Here is a 17,102-nt window from a genome sequence, read left to right on the forward strand (position 1 = left end):
TGCAGCTTATATATTTGGTGCGCTTAATAGTCCGGAAATTACGGTACTGTATATATTCCCCCTAACCCTTCTCCCCGCCAACATACACCCCACCAAAAGAAAACTGGCCTGTATTGTAGAAAATGTTGAAGACCCCCACTCTAGATTCTGAATGCATTAGGTCACAGTTCAGAGACTTAAACATTGAACTGTATTATAAATGATCAATAAATAACTATTTATTGCCTTTAAAATCATAACAGAACTGTTTAAGTGAAAGCCTGAGGTTTAGACTCATCATTATCACAATACTGATATTGCTGTAATCCTGTAATTAGGGAATGACTGTACCCAAGCTACTTCGTTTGTGTTCTAGGAGCTGTTTGTGATTCTCTCAGATTTCAGATATTCAGGTTATCAGTGCAAGCTGAAAAATTGTAATTTAATCAGATATTTATTTTCGCATTGGGTTCCCTGGTGGTCTAGTGTTTAGGATGCGGTGCTCTCACCGCTGCGATCCCCGGTCAGGAAACCAACTCCAGCCATTAGGGTTGCACAAGCCTTAGTGCCGGTCCCAAGCCTGGATAAATGGGGAAGGTTGCGTTAGGAAGGGCATCCAGCGTAAAAACATGTGCCAAAACAAAACACATGTTCCGCTGTGGCGACCCCTTATAGGAGAAGCCGAAAGAACGTTTTATTTCTTTTCTTAGCATTGGTAAAAAATAAAGTTTTGTATGATCACGGCACATAATATATTCAGTAAGTATTAATGTTTTTTTTTAATGTACATTTGGATCACAGTGTGAACTAGTACAACACCACTATCCCTGTTCACATAGTTCAGCATTTATTTCACATTGTCTTGGGCAAAACCTGATGTTTGCATACAGGTCAATGCTTCTAATAGTATACTAGGAGTTTAGGCGAGGCTTTTTGAACGAGTTTGTTTGATATAACTATAATTAGCAGTAAAGAAAGCTTGATTGAAGGTGCTGGGGAAATGCTGTATGAGTGGCCGAAGTGCTCTTGCATAAGAACTCCTTTTAACAAGCTGAGCTGAGAGCCTGTCTGAGTGAACCTAATGGGCTTTGGCAACACTGTGGGTTCCTGCTCACTGATGCCTATCTGTAACCAGGTTTGTGTGTGTGTATAAGCACAGCCTAAGGACGCTTTGTCCTTCATAGTGGAGCTAGCAGCAGGATGTAGGCAATGGGTGAGCAGCGCCAATCCTGAACCCGACGCGCCGGTCCTTGACCACTCGGATGGAGTTCCTCTGTTGGCCCTCTGTTCGTTTTGGATTCGCTTCAAAAGAGCTTTCTGAAGTTAGCACCTAAGCCAAGTACATGGTTAAAGCTTGCTGAACTGCTCTGATGACAGACACACACACATTCACATGCTATAATTTAAATGCATCAGGCAGGTTTCCATTAGTATGTTTATAAGGTCAACATAATCTAATAACCACACTGTTTTGGGGTTATATTAGCATTCAAATACAAACTATAAAAAAAACAAGGAAGAAAGTAGTCACATGTTTCACGCTATCAGATTACAACAAACACATGAGGAAATTGTTTCTTAACACAGGTTTGCATAAATGCTGTAAGGAATAAAATATAGCGGGAAGTTGCAGTGTTAGAAACAATGCAGTGATGTGATCAGGCCAGGCCCAGAACTAAGTTACTTTTACCACCCTGAAGCTGATAATTCTCCAGTAATACCATGTTTTGTTACTAATATAGCACAGCAATCTGCTATCGTAATTACTTGATCTTGCTACTTAAACCATTTTTAATTTTACTGTAAGACATGTTTGACTGTTCGCAGTCATAATTAATACCGTCAAATATCCATAAATGTCTTATGGTCACTATCGACATGGCAACTCATAGCAGAAATAATGCAAAAGTAATGACTGATTCAGTGCGTTTATATGAATGATAGCCATCATTATTGTCTGAGCTGTTCTGTATTGTTATTATTGTCCTGTAGCTATTGCTACAGACAGTTAATCAGCAAATGTCGTAATTGTCAACACTTTCTGACCAATCAGATTCAACAATTCAACTGATCTATGGGTATAAATTTCTAATGTTTAATCATTTGATGCATTTCAGGGTTTTTTTTTTGTTTTTTTTATTTTATTATTATTGGTTGTTGTATATCCGGTACTGCTAACACAAGTTTCGGCCCTCTGTTGTATGATGGCAATGTGAGCTTAGTACGTTCACACCCATTTGACACAATTAGACAACAATGCCAACAATGGAGTTAGGTTTTAAAAAGAAACTAATAGAGCATTAGGAATGTATATAAAATTTCAGACAAATATGTTGCTGAATTATGAAATATGAAACATTTTCCAGGTTGGCATGGGCAACCGATGGACAGGGATGTTTTGGTTTGGACGCGTTTGCTTATAATCCTCCAAAATGTGTACAAAAAGTCTGCAAGCAAGCATATGAACAATGACTGTTGTGTAGCTGCCACATATTTAAGCACTACCTTAGATTTACTTCTGCTGTTCAGTTCTGTCGTGGAAATACAATACAAGTAAATACCCACAATTATTTTTCATTAACTTACATACATATATATATACATATATATATATATATATATATATATATATATATATATATATATAATACACACACACACACACACACACACACACACACACACACACTATGTAAACACAAAGTATAAAATTTAGTATAAAATACACACTTTTTAGGAGATGTTTTCAGAGGCGTATGGAAAAGTGCTGCATTTCTTAGTAAAATCCCTGCACATCTGCCCCCTGTGACGACCTTTCATCCTGTCTACTGGCATCATCACCACCCGCCTGAACCAGGCCAGAGGGTCATCGACACACAGAAAGGACACACATTCCCTACTTGCTAGTTGGACATGCCTAAAAATATTTTTAAAGCAATGCAGACTGAGACAATTAGGATGAGTGTGGTGCAGCTTGAGCAATAATTATGCCTTTTTGAAAGATCCAGTGATTCAGTTTTTCAATACCTTTTTTTTTTTTTTCCCCTAATTATGCTTTATCATTGGCACAGTGGAGTGGAGCAGAGGAATACATGTGTATTTGTGTCTGTTATTCTGTCCCTGTTTCTTGTCATTATGTAGGAAAACATCAGTAGTTTGAAAGGTTTTCATACCTTCTCAGTTTATAGCACATCTTCCATTCAGGGTTTTCATTGCAGCTGGAAAATAAGTATCAGATCCTTTCCATCCATGTGTTTTGCTGCTTGCTTGCTTGCCTGCAGACTCATCAAAAGGTTCACATTTTCACAGATTTTCCGGTTGAATCTGTATCTTGTTTGTGCACAATCATAACTGCAAGAATCTCATAGCTGTTATTAAAAAAGAGTGAAGATGTCCCCTGGAGAAAAAAAACCCACACCATATGTGCACATCAATTTTTTGAACTTTTTTCCAACACTATTCATTTTCAGTAGATTTCGATAAGTTTTGCTCGCATTGTTTGGTCAAAAAGCAGGTACTTATTCTTTTATCGAATAAAGTCACTGCTGCTGACATCTTTAAATGCTATTTTGCCACATTAGAGACACTGGATGATGACCTTGATGAGTGATATGCACACGAGCAGTAAAGCGCATTGAAAAAAAAAAACTCCATATGAATTCCCATGTGACCACTTTCATTATCATCTCATTTGGCCACTCATCAGTTCTGCATCTGATCTAGGCTCACATGCACAAAATCCCCGGTCTGATTTCAAAAGATTTCACAGTCCTGGCGGAAAAAAACCCAAATCTGTGTCACATTAAGGCAGAAAGGTGTATTTGCGTGTCATACGAACATAACAGTGCTATGCTATGCTCTTTTATGTAGCATTGCAGCACAGCAGAAATCTCGCAAGATAAGATCTTTGAGCGTTTGCACATCTGTGTCTGTAGACATGATCTCACTTTTCATTTGCCATAAAAAAAAAAAAAATAAAAAAAAAAATGGGACCACCCTGTCCCCACTAAAAGATTTACTGCCGCTCTATTTGTGGCTCGGCTAATGCGTAAAGGTGCTTAAGACAATAAGGCTAGTCCCGCTGAATTGAAATGCAGCTCTTTAGCCAGCGCTTGGTGTATTTTTTGGCAGTAATAAGGAAACATCACCCTTAACAAGCCCACCGACAGTTAGATCGCATTGTTTTAGTCATTACAAAAACAAAGTGCAGCTCAAACCATTCGAGTGTGTTGGAGAAGTGTGGGCTCTTTTTTTTTCCCTCTCTCTTCCTCATCTGCATCAGTTTTAAAACCATGAAATCTGAACTGCCATTTATCTTGCACTCTACATTTCACTGATCTGTTAGCAGAAGCACTGTTCCTGTAGTTTAAATGCTTTTGTGCAAAGCCTAATGAGGTTAAAAAGCTCAGAACAAAGTGTATTATGAGCAGCATTCTGGCTGCAGATGTGTCAGGTCCGTTAGCTTGTGCCTGCCATGGTCGGCCCAGCATGAAGGAGACCGGGCACTAAAGGGCAGCGCTTCCTGGCACAGCTCTCACCATCTGTGTGTGTTATGGGTTGGAGCGGCTTTGAGGCCTGGAAACGCTGGCTATCACGAGTGCCAGAACAGCCAGCACATGGGCCATGAAGGCATGCAAACTGGACGTACTCCTATAAATGGGATTAATTTAAAACGCACACTGCAGATTTTATGGGGGGGATTTCGATTCACCTGCTTCTGTATTTTATTCCTTATTGTTTCTCAGACTCAGAGGTTGGTTTATTTTCAAATTATGCTAAGCTAAGAGATATTTTAGCCTTCATACCAAAATCGGTATTTTAAAAAAGGTCGCGAGCCAAGATATACACTTTCTATGGATTAAAAAAAAAACGTATTCTTTTGAGTCATTATTTTACATTTTTATCAATGCTTCTGAGCAAGCTAGAGTACCATCGATCAGTTTTCTAGACCAAAGAACTTGATAAATGCCCAAAGAAAATATTGTTCGACACAATGTCACGAATATACAAGCTTTTTAGATTTAGTCATAGGAATAAATGAGAACAAAGCGGAAAAAGCCTGTAAGAATTTTTGTGTGGAATCTACTGTGTGAAGAACAGGGTTGGACTTGTATGTGGTGGGAGTTTGGAGAAACAATCTTCCATTCACTAAATGTGCAAATGTCACAACAACAGCTTCCCGGTCTTGACGGGTATGAAAGTCTACTGAAGCAAATCTAAACCAAGTAGTATGAAGGTAAAATGGAAATGCAAACATTTTTTTTCATGCTTTAACCTTGAAGTTTCAAGTATTTTTGGTCCTCCTAAGTGAAAAGTTGTTATGGAGTCATGGAGAGTATAATTATGCATTAAATGTGCTGTTGGTCATCATTATTGCTGGATGGTTCCACTGTTTGGTTGGTGTTTGTTTCTACCCACATATCCCTTTTTGTTTGTTTGTTTTTTTGCGGCGTTAGTGTTGGTTTTCTTTTTGACATTCTATCTACATATTTAAATATTTGGAAGTAACTGTGGACTCCTTTTCATTAGAAATAGGATATACTGCCCATGTCCACCTTATATACACCAATCGTCAACCTTGCAGTGTTTGTGTAGTTTAGATTTTCTCCCCTCCACATTTTCTTTACTCTGATTTGGTCTCTGATTGTGAGTTTCTGGATAATTGTGGGCCAGCCTTGGCTGGAAATGGTGCAGTACCTCTCTGTGAGATGGATATGCTCCAGGAATGTCAAACAGAGCTTTTTACCTTCACTCCCTCTTGTCCTGCACTTTCTCAACATCATGTAAGGCCCATTTTGCTTTTGAAGCCCAGACTCTGGCACTGCCGTACACAGGCCTCGCACGCCTCCCAAATTTATCCAGGGAGACCCAGTATTGGAGGCAGTTATGCACAGCGATCTAATTTTAGGTGCCAGAGCCTGAAGTGGGTGTCCTGCATTGGGGGTCTGCATATTGATTTAAAATCTGAATTTGAATCCCCTCAAGGCAGGCACCCACCTGGACATGAAGACCTGCCTGTAGTAGTTATTCAGTCATTACAATTTAAATATTTGGGATATAGAGAACACCCTAACAACAATGTTAATAAATTTGTAATTTGATATGCTGCTTAATGCATTTTTTTTTATCATTTCGAAAGTCAATTTCTTGCGAAAACCTGAGAAAAATTAAGGCCTCCAAACTGATATTTAATCCCCGGTTAAGTTTCTGTCACATACCGCAATCGTAGTCGCAAATGCTCTACCTTCCTTTCTTGGCTGAGTCTTGGATCAGATGTGCTGGAAGCCCCGCGGCTGCGGCCGCATGTGGAAAAGAGAAGGTAATAAAACACCAGGCCTCTCAACTGTTGTCGTTGTTACTCAGGCCCCTTTCACATGTGGAAACCATTATATCCTGTCTGCAGGACTGAAAGAAAACAGGCCGGCCGTGAGCTGCAGATCTGCTCCAGATTCCGCTCAGTGACCCAGTCTCTCAGCGGGGCCCTCACTGTTTTTACAAAGAGGTTTTGTTATTGCAGAGCGCCCGGGTACTGTCGGCCCTCCGCTCACACTCGCTCACTCTCAGCGTGGAAGAGCAGACGCAGGACACACACACACACACACACACACACACACACACACACACACACACACACACACACACGGTCAACCTGCAACAACCGATGGCACATATTCTGACTCACACTTAGTTAAATCATTCACACATGCTCATGTATTTCCTTCTTATTGACATAGTGTAACGTTGTACTTTTCCCTCAGACAGCATAATCAGCTCTTCTGAAGTGCTCAGGAGTTCAGGGCCTTAACTCTTCATTTTCCTGCTTATGAGGTTCCATGGAAACGGTCACTTTTTTTACCAAGTTAAAATGGCATTTTTTTCCTATTGTATGGGAAACAAATCGCTCTCTTTTATTTTTTCATTTTTTCAAACCACCACCTGAGAATTTCAAGGAGTTTTGTGTCCAGTGTGCTCAATAACAGGATTTAGGCTTTGTCTGAGGTCTTACAAGTTAAAACCAAAAGTTAAATATGGGATTCTGTAGATATTCTTTTTTCCACTTTGTTCCTGTGTTCAAAATTGTTTTCTCTTCTGTAAACTGGTATTTGGAAATGTGTGTAGAAAAAAGTCCAGGGAGCCAGTCCAATTGCACCTTTAAGATTCAGAAGCTTGTGGCCAGAGATGTGTACAAACGATATACATGCTCTTTATGGCCTATTTGTGGAATTTCTGCAGCTGTTGTGTGAAGAACCTCACCTTTAGTAGTTAAATCCCCAACAGTGAGGGCCATAGTTTTGCTTCCTGGTGCAAAGCAGGTCATACAAAGCACATTAAAGGCCAGTGAGGTGGAGCTTTCCAGATGGAGCATTGCAACTGATGCTTCGCCTAGCAAACAGTTACTAATATTAGTAAAGGGATGGTTTCTGTCACACTTGTATAAACAATTCATTTAAATAACTAGCCGTTGCGTAAATGCTTGCAGACATCTGCCTTGTTATCCCTGATGAATTTACTTTTATGTATGCTACAACATAGCAGCTGAGGTTTGAGTCCGTGTATCATGTTTGAAACCCATCAGTTTTTTTTGGATAGCCAAATATCCAGATGCAGGAATTTCTGCATTTTTTTTTCCCCCTGTTGTGTTTTGGGAACCACAGAAGAAAAAGAAAGCCTGTGTGTGTGTGTTTGTTTATGTTGTATGTATTTGTGTGTGTATATTGGTGGCAAAAAAATAAAATCTGGCATCAGAGCGGAGGCATAGGGACTCATTGTAAGCCAGTGGCCTTTGTAGTGCAATGAGCCCATGGCTGCTAGGAGCATGAGCTGGCAGTAAGGTGCGAGAGGAGGAGGATGAAGGTAGCAGCAGCAGGAAGCTTCACATCAGCACACACTCGTGCCTTCTGTTCTCTGGCCTTTCATCTTCTTTTTTTTTTTTAACCCAGTTTCTCCATCACAGCTACAGCAGTCAGTTGGATTACTATTAAGGAAATATACAGCTTCAGCCACCCAGGCTTAGACAGGTTTTTATACCTAATCAATTCATTTCAATAATTAGAAAAATTCATAAATACTATTTAGACTATATGGACAAAAGTTTGTGAATGACCATAAGTTTTATGAGTGCTTTTTAAATGTCCCATTCCACATTTAGTTCACATTTCCTGTTATAATAATCTCCAGTGTTCTGTGAAGATGTTCCACTAGATTTTGGAGTATGTTTGTGGAGATTTGTGCTCATCCATTCACAAGGGTTTTAGTAAAGTTCAGGTACTGATGTAGGGTGAGGAGGTCACAGGGAGGAGTCAGTGTTCCAATTTGTCACAAAGGTGTTTATAGGATTGAGGCCTGAGCTCTATAGCAGGTCACATATAGAGCTCACTTTTGTTTGGGTCTTCTCGTTCAGGAAAAACTACCACATACTAAATGTCTTAACACAATTAAATCAGTCTTGCATAATAAAATAATTCATTGATTTGAAATGTTTGTTTATGTGCAGAATGTAGAGCCCGATTATTTATTCATTCTCTTTGTACCTTCTTCTTTCTTTTTTCGTCCCTCGCTTTCCGTACTTTTTTCACTTTGTACTCTTTCAGTGTCTTATTTTATAGAGTCTTGTTAATTTTTTTCCTGTTTCCCCTCTTTCCTGAGTTTATATCTCTTTTCTTAAGACCTTCCTTGCCATTAATTTCTTTTCTTCTTTTTCTTCCTCCCTGCCCCTCCCTCTCTATCGCTCTGCCTTTTTCTTTAATCTTTGTCACTGAACGAGAACACTGAGATGAACAGACATGATGGATGGCAGACTTTATCTAGCTATTATTAACTTCATTCATTTCATATGAAACTGAAATACAAAAAAAAGCTGTATTTTTTTTAATATGTATTGTGTTTTACATTTAATATTTAATCTAATGATATGATCTTAACTGTTCTACTCATTTTATCATACTTTAACAAATGTCTTCATTCCTTCCACCCTTCATTCATTCACTACCTCAATATGTGGAATTGTCAGAATCTTCTTTTAAGAGAAATTCTTGAAGCTGGACATTTTATATTTGTATATGGACAATCCTTTTTGCACAACCTTCTGTACTGTCATGGTCAGCGCTACTGATATACCATCTCATGTTAGAACTGGCAAATCCTGACCACAGATGAGCAACAGACTGAAAGTGTGATCTGCAGTGAAGTGTTAGCATTCCGTTTTTAAGTGAGAGTTCCGATTTTAAGTCAGTTTGTGATCCCGATTTGGTGTGGAATCATGCGCTCAGTCTACTGGTCATCATACAGGGTGTACGAGTGGATTAGAGCACCTTTCATGCTTTCTCTCAAAGGTGTAATTCCAATTTTAAAGAGGATTAGCTGAATAGGTTTGTGCCTTTAAATACGCATGACTTACTAACAGGTTTATTCTCCTTCTGAGTGCTCTAAATGCTTCTCTCGGTTTTAGATCAGACACTTGTTGACCAAAAAGCAGGCAACTTAAAAAAAAAATAATACTTAGCTAAGATGGTGTGCATATTAATTTATTTGAGATGAATAGAGTAAAGTGCACTAGAAGCTGAGAGCAGTGGTGAACATATTGGCTTATTAAGTCCTGGCTGTGTTCGATTGGATCTCCCTGAGCCTCAGTCAGCAAGCCTATATAAAGGGCACAATAAGCTTTACCTGTTTTAGGAGTCTATTAAACTGCAGTTCAGATTAACCTTTAGGTTAATGAGATTATAATCTCTCAGGACACCTTCTCCCCACACCGATGCAGCTACAGTGTGTGGTTTACTTTCCAGAATTGCAGAATCACTATACCATTCTCTTTATTTATTTATTCCTCCAAATGTGTCCATATTTTTATTTAAGCCAAAAAAGGTGGGTGTGGCCTGAACTAGATGAAACCCCAGATGAAATAACAGGGTTGTTATTATGGTATGTGAATTCCTCAAGATCAGGTCATAATTGGTCTCTGCTAAAAATTGTATCTAAAGTTGAACAAACTAGCAGTGTAATTTATACCATGGTGACCCTGACCAGGCAGTGACTAAGGAGGTGTTTTGCTCTTTTGGTATTTTTTCTCCCATGTTTTATATTCAGTAAAAAATTGTGTTGTATTACTGTGGGTTTAAATCTTGAATGCAAGATGAGGTTGCACATTAGCCTGTATTCTGAAAATGTGCTGAGTAGGCTGGTGCAATATTGTAACCTCGTGCAACAGCTGGCTTGTATTACAGTAATGTCGCGTGTCGCTACGATCATTTCGAAGTTTTGCTTTGCGTACGTGCTCTTCCGAATGTTCAAGGACCTTTTACGCAGCAGTTCGCCATCTCTAGTTTGGGCTCTCGGATTTCAAGCTGTGAAATTCCTCCCTGGCGTAGCCATAGCTGTGAAAGCCATCAGAGCGCTTTAGATAAACCAACCCTCCAGAGGAGGAACCAAGTGTTCACAACACTGCTGGTGCTTTTCCATTTTACTGTTGCACACCAGGTTGTGAAAACCGTGTTATTATATTATTTTTTTTTATTCATTCTCACTTTTATTTAGTGCGCAGATTTTTAAGTCTATGGCATGCAGATGTCAGATTATTTTTCTTATAATACAGATTCACAAAATAATCTGTCGTGTTTATAACTAAAATCTATTCAGGAAGATTAAAGTGGGATGATATTTCGATGGAGATTTAAATAATAGTTTGTCTTGGTTTACTAATTTGATTGATCTTAATGCGTTTCCCACTGTAACATCGCACTGTGTGTATTGTGTCTGTATTCTCTCATGTAAATTTCCCTCGTAAAATTTTACTTTCTGGATGTTGAGCTACTTTTCGTTTACAATGTTTCTTTTCATTGTCTCTTCCAGCCTATAGCTGGTTTAGTTCAAAGAATTCTTGAAAAGCACTTATGAAAACAGGTTATTTTGTATAGACCATTTTTGCATAATTTTTCTGTTTTATAAGCTTTTTCCAATTTAAATTATCTTGGATAACTTGATATTGGAAAAAAAATTTATGCATCACATTATTTTGTTTTGCTAACAAACTGTCAGGGCTTAAAAAAAAAAAAAATGAGTAATGATAATAATGAATAATGTAAAAATACTGTATTAGGTATAAAAGAAAAAGTACAAAATACAAAAGTATTGGGTCACCTGAATTTTCCAGCCATATGTGATTCTTTCCCAAACTGTTATTAATAATTTGGATTCTTTACACAATTCTATAGGGTGTCTTTAAATATGGTACCATTAAATTTTCCCTTTACTTGACGTACTAGGAGACTCAAACCTGTTCCAGCATGTGCACAAAGCCAGTGCTATGAAAATATAGTTTACATAAGCAGGAATGGATCTTGACTGGCATCAACCCTACTGAACCCTGTTATGATGAATGTGAGCGCTGACTGCACCCAGGCCTCCTCAACCTACACCAGGAACTCACTTCACTAACACCCCTGGGACTCAGTAAACACAGAATCTCTACAAGCACACTCCAAAATCTGGTGAAACTTTAGGGACTAAATGTCAAATGGGATTTTAAAAAAAGGAAATATGGTCAGGTGTCTACAAACTTTTGCTCATATAATGTACCTGTGATCTCTTAGACCAGTGTATTCTGGCAAATTTTGCCACGGTGGCGCAACCTAACGCGAATCATCCTTTTTCTTTTTTACATTTTAGGGCAAACCAAGCAACAATTTAAAATGAAGCTTACAAGTGTCACCTGTACAATAGGACACCATGTGTATGGGCTTTAGTCATAATCAAATCATAACTTGTTCAAGCATGAATATTTAGTCATTTCAGTTGCAGCAAGGAATTTTTATACAATCAAAACATTTGAAACTTTGCTTGCACTTCAGACTCATGCGAACTCCCTGCCTGTTAAGTTTAGTGTTAACGTTTCTTCTTGTCTTATCGTTGTTGCTACACAATGTTGTACTTAAGGATTATCATGGTTATATTAAGAGTGCAATATAATTGCAGCTGCGTAGCTCGTTGCTCGTGTTTATGCATTTTGAATACGAGTGGAACAAGTGTCGAGCATTGACGGAGCGCAAGACCTCCGAAGGAAGCACCTGCTGTCTGGCTTAAGCATGCTGTAATTCTAACTGGTACAGTGTTGGATTAAGTTTATGGCTGCTTACTGTGCTTGTGCGATAGACCACCTCGGTTTGTTGGAGTACTACAGTATTTGAGCTCGTTTGACATTTTGCAAGGTATAGTATATTCAGTGAAGTTTTATAAAATGTTCTCAAGCATGCAGTTAAGCTTTTGAAGAAAATGTTCAGTTCGGCACATTTTTTTCCCTAATAAAGAAACACACATTAAGCAATTTAATCAATTTTATTATAATTACACCTATTTATATTTTCCCTGATATCTTCTTTCGGCTGCTCCCATTAGGGGTTGCCACAGCGGATCATCCGTCTCCATACCCCCCTGTCCTCTACATCTGCCTCTTTCACACCAACTACCAGCATGTCTTCCTTCACCACATCCATAAACCTCCTCCGTGGTCTTCCTCTTTTCCTCCTTCCTTCACTGAGAGGTGTATGAGGGAAAGTAGAGTTGGAGAATTCCAGAGATTATGACAAATTTGAGCAAATAAATAAAGGGAGCTGTGTGCCTCATTGCCTCTGTTCTTTGTGCCTTATTTAGTGATTAAGTTGGATTTGTTATTTACACTTCTTCCACTAAACTGTGAGTTTCATTCCAAATTATATTCCAGTGAATTAAACTGTGTGTGAAAAAGGATTTATGTGGTTACTTGATACAGTAACAGCCTTCTGTGTGGAGATTATATGTAGGAGAGCTAAAGACTATTCTCCTAATAGTAATGCTGACAGACTGCAACTTTGATGCTATTTATTTTTCTGCGGTTACACTGGTACAATGTTCTCTTGGACTATATTTGCACTGTACGATCACTTTAATTTACCTCACGTCTGCAATGTACCCCACTGAATTACCACATCACACCCTCAGCTCTATTACTTCCTCTTTATTAGGGATGTGCGTCTCCATAACTAAGGCTGGTCTGATTCAACACAATGCAATAAGATGCAACAGAAAAAATATGATGCTGTGAATCAATATGTTACGGATAGTTTGTTTTTATTTCTTTGGTTTGGACCACAACCAAGGAAATAAAGTAAATGTAATTATGCCTTCTAAATGCATTGCTTTTTTTACAAACAGGCTTTTGCAGTGCAAAGAAATCAGTTAAAAAACAGACATTTTTCCTGTTCTGCATCCAGGAAGATGCAGCTCTACCTCTGCCAGGTTAATCTATATTTGGTATGACTCAGAAAATACATTGGTCTCTGTAGTGTTGTGATCTGTCATATTCAAGAAGCAGCAATGATGCTGAAAAAATGCGCTTGAGAAACAGCTTAGCAAGGAGAAATCAAGGTGTTTATATATATATATAAAATATTTACAAATTATTGCCCACTTTCTAAATAATACAATGATCTACTAATAATCTACTTCTAATCTTTATCTACTAATAATTAGATAGAAATAAATTAGTTTTAACTGATGCAAATATGCAAAAAAAAAAAAATTTATCGCGATATAAATACCAACTTGTATCTAATGCACACCTTTTTTATTTATTTAAATGATGCATCACGTCGATAACTTTTATGCCGATGCACAGATGAATCACTCTTTATATTCTGCATATCTTCATAGTTATATATTGAGAAACAGACAGGAGGTGGAGCTGAAGGTGGACGAGGATGGACAGGATTAGAATTGAGTTTATTAGAGGGACAGTGCAGGTAGGATGTTTTGGAGACAATGTGAGAGAGGCTTGATTGAGATGGTTTGCTTTCAGGCTGGAGGAGAAGAGATGGATAGATGTGGTGAGGGAAGACATGCAGGTGTTTGATTTGATAGAGGACAGGGTGGGGTATGAAGATGGATGATACACTGTGGTGACCCTTAACGGGAGCAGCCGAGAGCAGTGGGTCATTAATATTTATATAGAGGACTTGCTATCTCTTTATTTTTTCAGTTATTATGTAAATAACTTTTATATACCTTTTTACTTTTTTACTCTCTTTGCTGCGGTAATACCTGAATTTCCCTCTGGGATGAATAAAGTTGTCTGCCTGTCTAGTTATCTATCCATTGAGAAGTTTTATGGTTTAATGGCTTGGCTTGAAGTCATGTTTGGATCAGTGACACAGTATATTTTAGGATGACCTGCAGTGTGTCTTATCTGGTGAGAGAATTTAAGCTGAATTCTGTGCTCTGTCTGTTGATCATTGTCCCAGTTGGCAGAAAATAATCATTCACATTTTATTTTAGTTAGTTATAGTTCAATAAATGGTCCTATTATTCAGTTTTACTGGCAGCACATCTCACCGTGCCTTTATCTCTTTCTCTCGCCCCCACAGAGAATTTTCAACTCCTTTGTGTACACTGAGAAAACTTCAAACGGCGAGACCGAGGTGCAGCAGGTGAGTAAATTTTCTCTATGTGTGTGTGTGTTTAGTCTGTAAGGGCAAAGGATGCCAATTAAAATTCGATAGTAGCTGTCTGGTTTGTTTTGAAGCCGACTTTGTGTTTGTGCGTATGCTGAAACTACTGCAGCAGTGTGAAGCTTAAAAAAAAATTCTATAAAATATACATTATTTTAAAAAAAATCTTTTGTAAAAAAAAAAATGCACAGACATTTTGTTCAGTTGTGAAGATATAAGCATCTAAAATATATAATTAATTTAATGTTGTGTAATAATTAAATGATATACAGTATGCATAAATTAAATATACAAACATTGAAAACAAGCATTTGAACATATAGTAAAGCAGTAAATCACATTTGAAAACAGACAAGTTAACTGTTATAGTAGACACATACTATAAAAAAGAGAATGGAACGGGGAAATTCAGCAAGCTAACAGAAAAAATATGCATTAAATTAATCTTAAATTCAACTTTAATTCAATCCATCATTATATCGCGAGCGAGGTGACGAGTCACAACAGAACAGATCAGTGCGACTGTCCCGAAGTTAGCAGACAAACAGTTTACACAATAGCACTTTTTAAACGATACCATTTTCCCATGATGAGGATTATACAGTTTTTGCCTACCGTACACTTTTTCCCGCTGCCAGTGGACTCTGTATTCTCCGCCAATTCGCAAGCGGCTGTGTTATCTTGCCCTCATGCTAACGGCATTTGTTGACAACGAATTTCATTATTCATTATTATCGAATTTAGCCTGATTTAGATTTGTGATTGATGGCTGTACAGGAAAAAAGGTGAAAAGTTCAAAAAGTGTTTAGTGACTCATTAACAGAAGATTACATGGATGAATGGGCTCTTCTTGACCAAAGATAAAGCAAATACCAGAGGTGGGAAGTCCGAGCCAGCAAGGCTTTCTCTGCTGGCCTAAACACTATCAGAAGCACTGACCTACTTTTACAACCTATATTCTAATATTTGTCCCATGAAATTGTATTAATTTATTCCCAACAGTTTATTCTCTTCATTTCATAGCGTTTCTCTTGGCTGCACTGCTTCCAGTACGTGTATGTGGATTTTGGATTTTTTGTCCAATCAGATTTCAGCCTCTATGTGCTGCCACGTCAATCTAATCAGCCCAGGGCCTTCAAAGTCTGTACTGCTGGCGTTTTTATCATCGTCCCCTTAAGAAATAGCTCTGTTTTTTTAGCCAATCAGATTTCATATTCCCCTCACAGGGAAGCTAGCTGTCCCAGAGTAGCGTCAGCATTTTTCCATCCTCTGATTGGTTGGTCAGAGGGAAACTGTTACAGCCAAGTTCGACTGGCAAAACACCTGTGTAGCGATCTGCACATATTAATACATCAGAGTTAGACTTTTTATGCCTACGGAGGAAAAGAAATTGATTTGGTCTCGAACATACTTAAAAATCCATTTTCAAGAAAAGCTAAACATAGTGAGGAGGTCGGCCAACCCTGAAGCTAGCTAGCTTGTCTCAGCCCAGGAAAGGGTTTGTTCACCACTTCCAGACCAGTGAATACGAGCGGTACCACTGGATTACAGCCTCTAAGGAGCGGTGCAAATTATGAGTCTGCATCTCTGGTGAGTAGGTCGGATTTTATTGACATTTTGTTTTTGTCATGTTATTAGACAAATATTGATTCTGAACTGCTCCAGATGATGTAGGTGGGACAGTTTCGATGGTAGTGTAGAGGTTTGGAGTTGTCTTAACTGAGTTTCTTGCTTTAGTAAAAATGGCATTCAGCCATATGTGAAATGCTTCTCTGTAATGTCACCTGTTGTTATATTGCGTTTTTATATAGTATTAATGGTTTCTATAATTGCGAAGTGATGGTTGTTATTAAGAGGAGGATTAAGACGGGTAAGTCCCCACTGAAGGCCCAGGTACCGAATGCATGGCTCGCCACTGAAAAATACTAACATAACAATAAATAAATAAACAAATAAATACAGAAATATTTGTATGTTTTTTGGGTGGCTACCAAACCCATAAGTACAAGCATATGTACACCTGTATATAATGTAGAACTCGGTCAATGTGTGACTGTGTTTTTGCCTGTGTCTGTGTGCCTCTGTATGTCTCTGTGCACCAGTATGTCTGTGTGTCACTGTGTTACAGTGTAGCTCTGTGCATGTGTGTCACTGTGTGTCTCTGTGCTTGTGTGTCACTTTGTGTTACAATGTGTCTCTATGTGGCTGTGTGTCTCTGTGTGCCTTTGTGTTACTGTGTTTCAGGGTGTTTCTGCGTCTCACTGTGTGCCTGAGCGTGTTTATCTGCGTTTGTGGTGTTTCTGTGTACCTGTGCCTGAGTCACTGTTTGCAGGCCTCTGTTTGTTTCGGTCTGTTTGTCTCTGTACCTTCTCAGTAAGGCTGCCCGTCTTGGTGTGTGTGTGTGTATGTGTGCATGTATATGTAAATTCTCTGCATAACATTCCACTCAGCCCGGAGCTTGACTATACTAGGATTGGGGTGTAGTTTTTTTTTTTTTTGCTCAGGTTGCCTTACCAAGAAAATCCCCTTGTGAGTGCCTCGTTCCTGTGATACCGTGTCTCTCCTGCAGCTGTTTACTGTCTGTTAGTGAGAGATTAAGCTGTCTGTTGGCACTGTGAGAGTTCTGGCACCTCAATTACTACCAGT

General features: G+C 38.6%; 1 protein-coding gene across 1 annotated transcript in view; it reads left to right on the forward strand.

The window, feature by feature from the left end:
• cachd1 (cache domain containing 1) overlaps window positions 1-17,102 on the forward strand; it is a 78,370-nt gene that overhangs the window by 17,075 nt on the left and 44,193 nt on the right. The window contains exon 2 of the mRNA XM_083565878.1: window positions 14,373-14,435. Within this exon, the coding sequence (XP_083422004.1) occupies window positions 14,373-14,435 (63 nt within the window). The remainder of the gene's footprint in view (window positions 1-14,372; window positions 14,436-17,102) is intronic.

This window comes from Silurus aristotelis (genome assembly GCF_946808225.1).
Source record: "Silurus aristotelis genome assembly, chromosome: 2".
NCBI classification, from domain to species: domain Eukaryota; kingdom Metazoa; phylum Chordata; class Actinopteri; order Siluriformes; family Siluridae; genus Silurus; species Silurus aristotelis.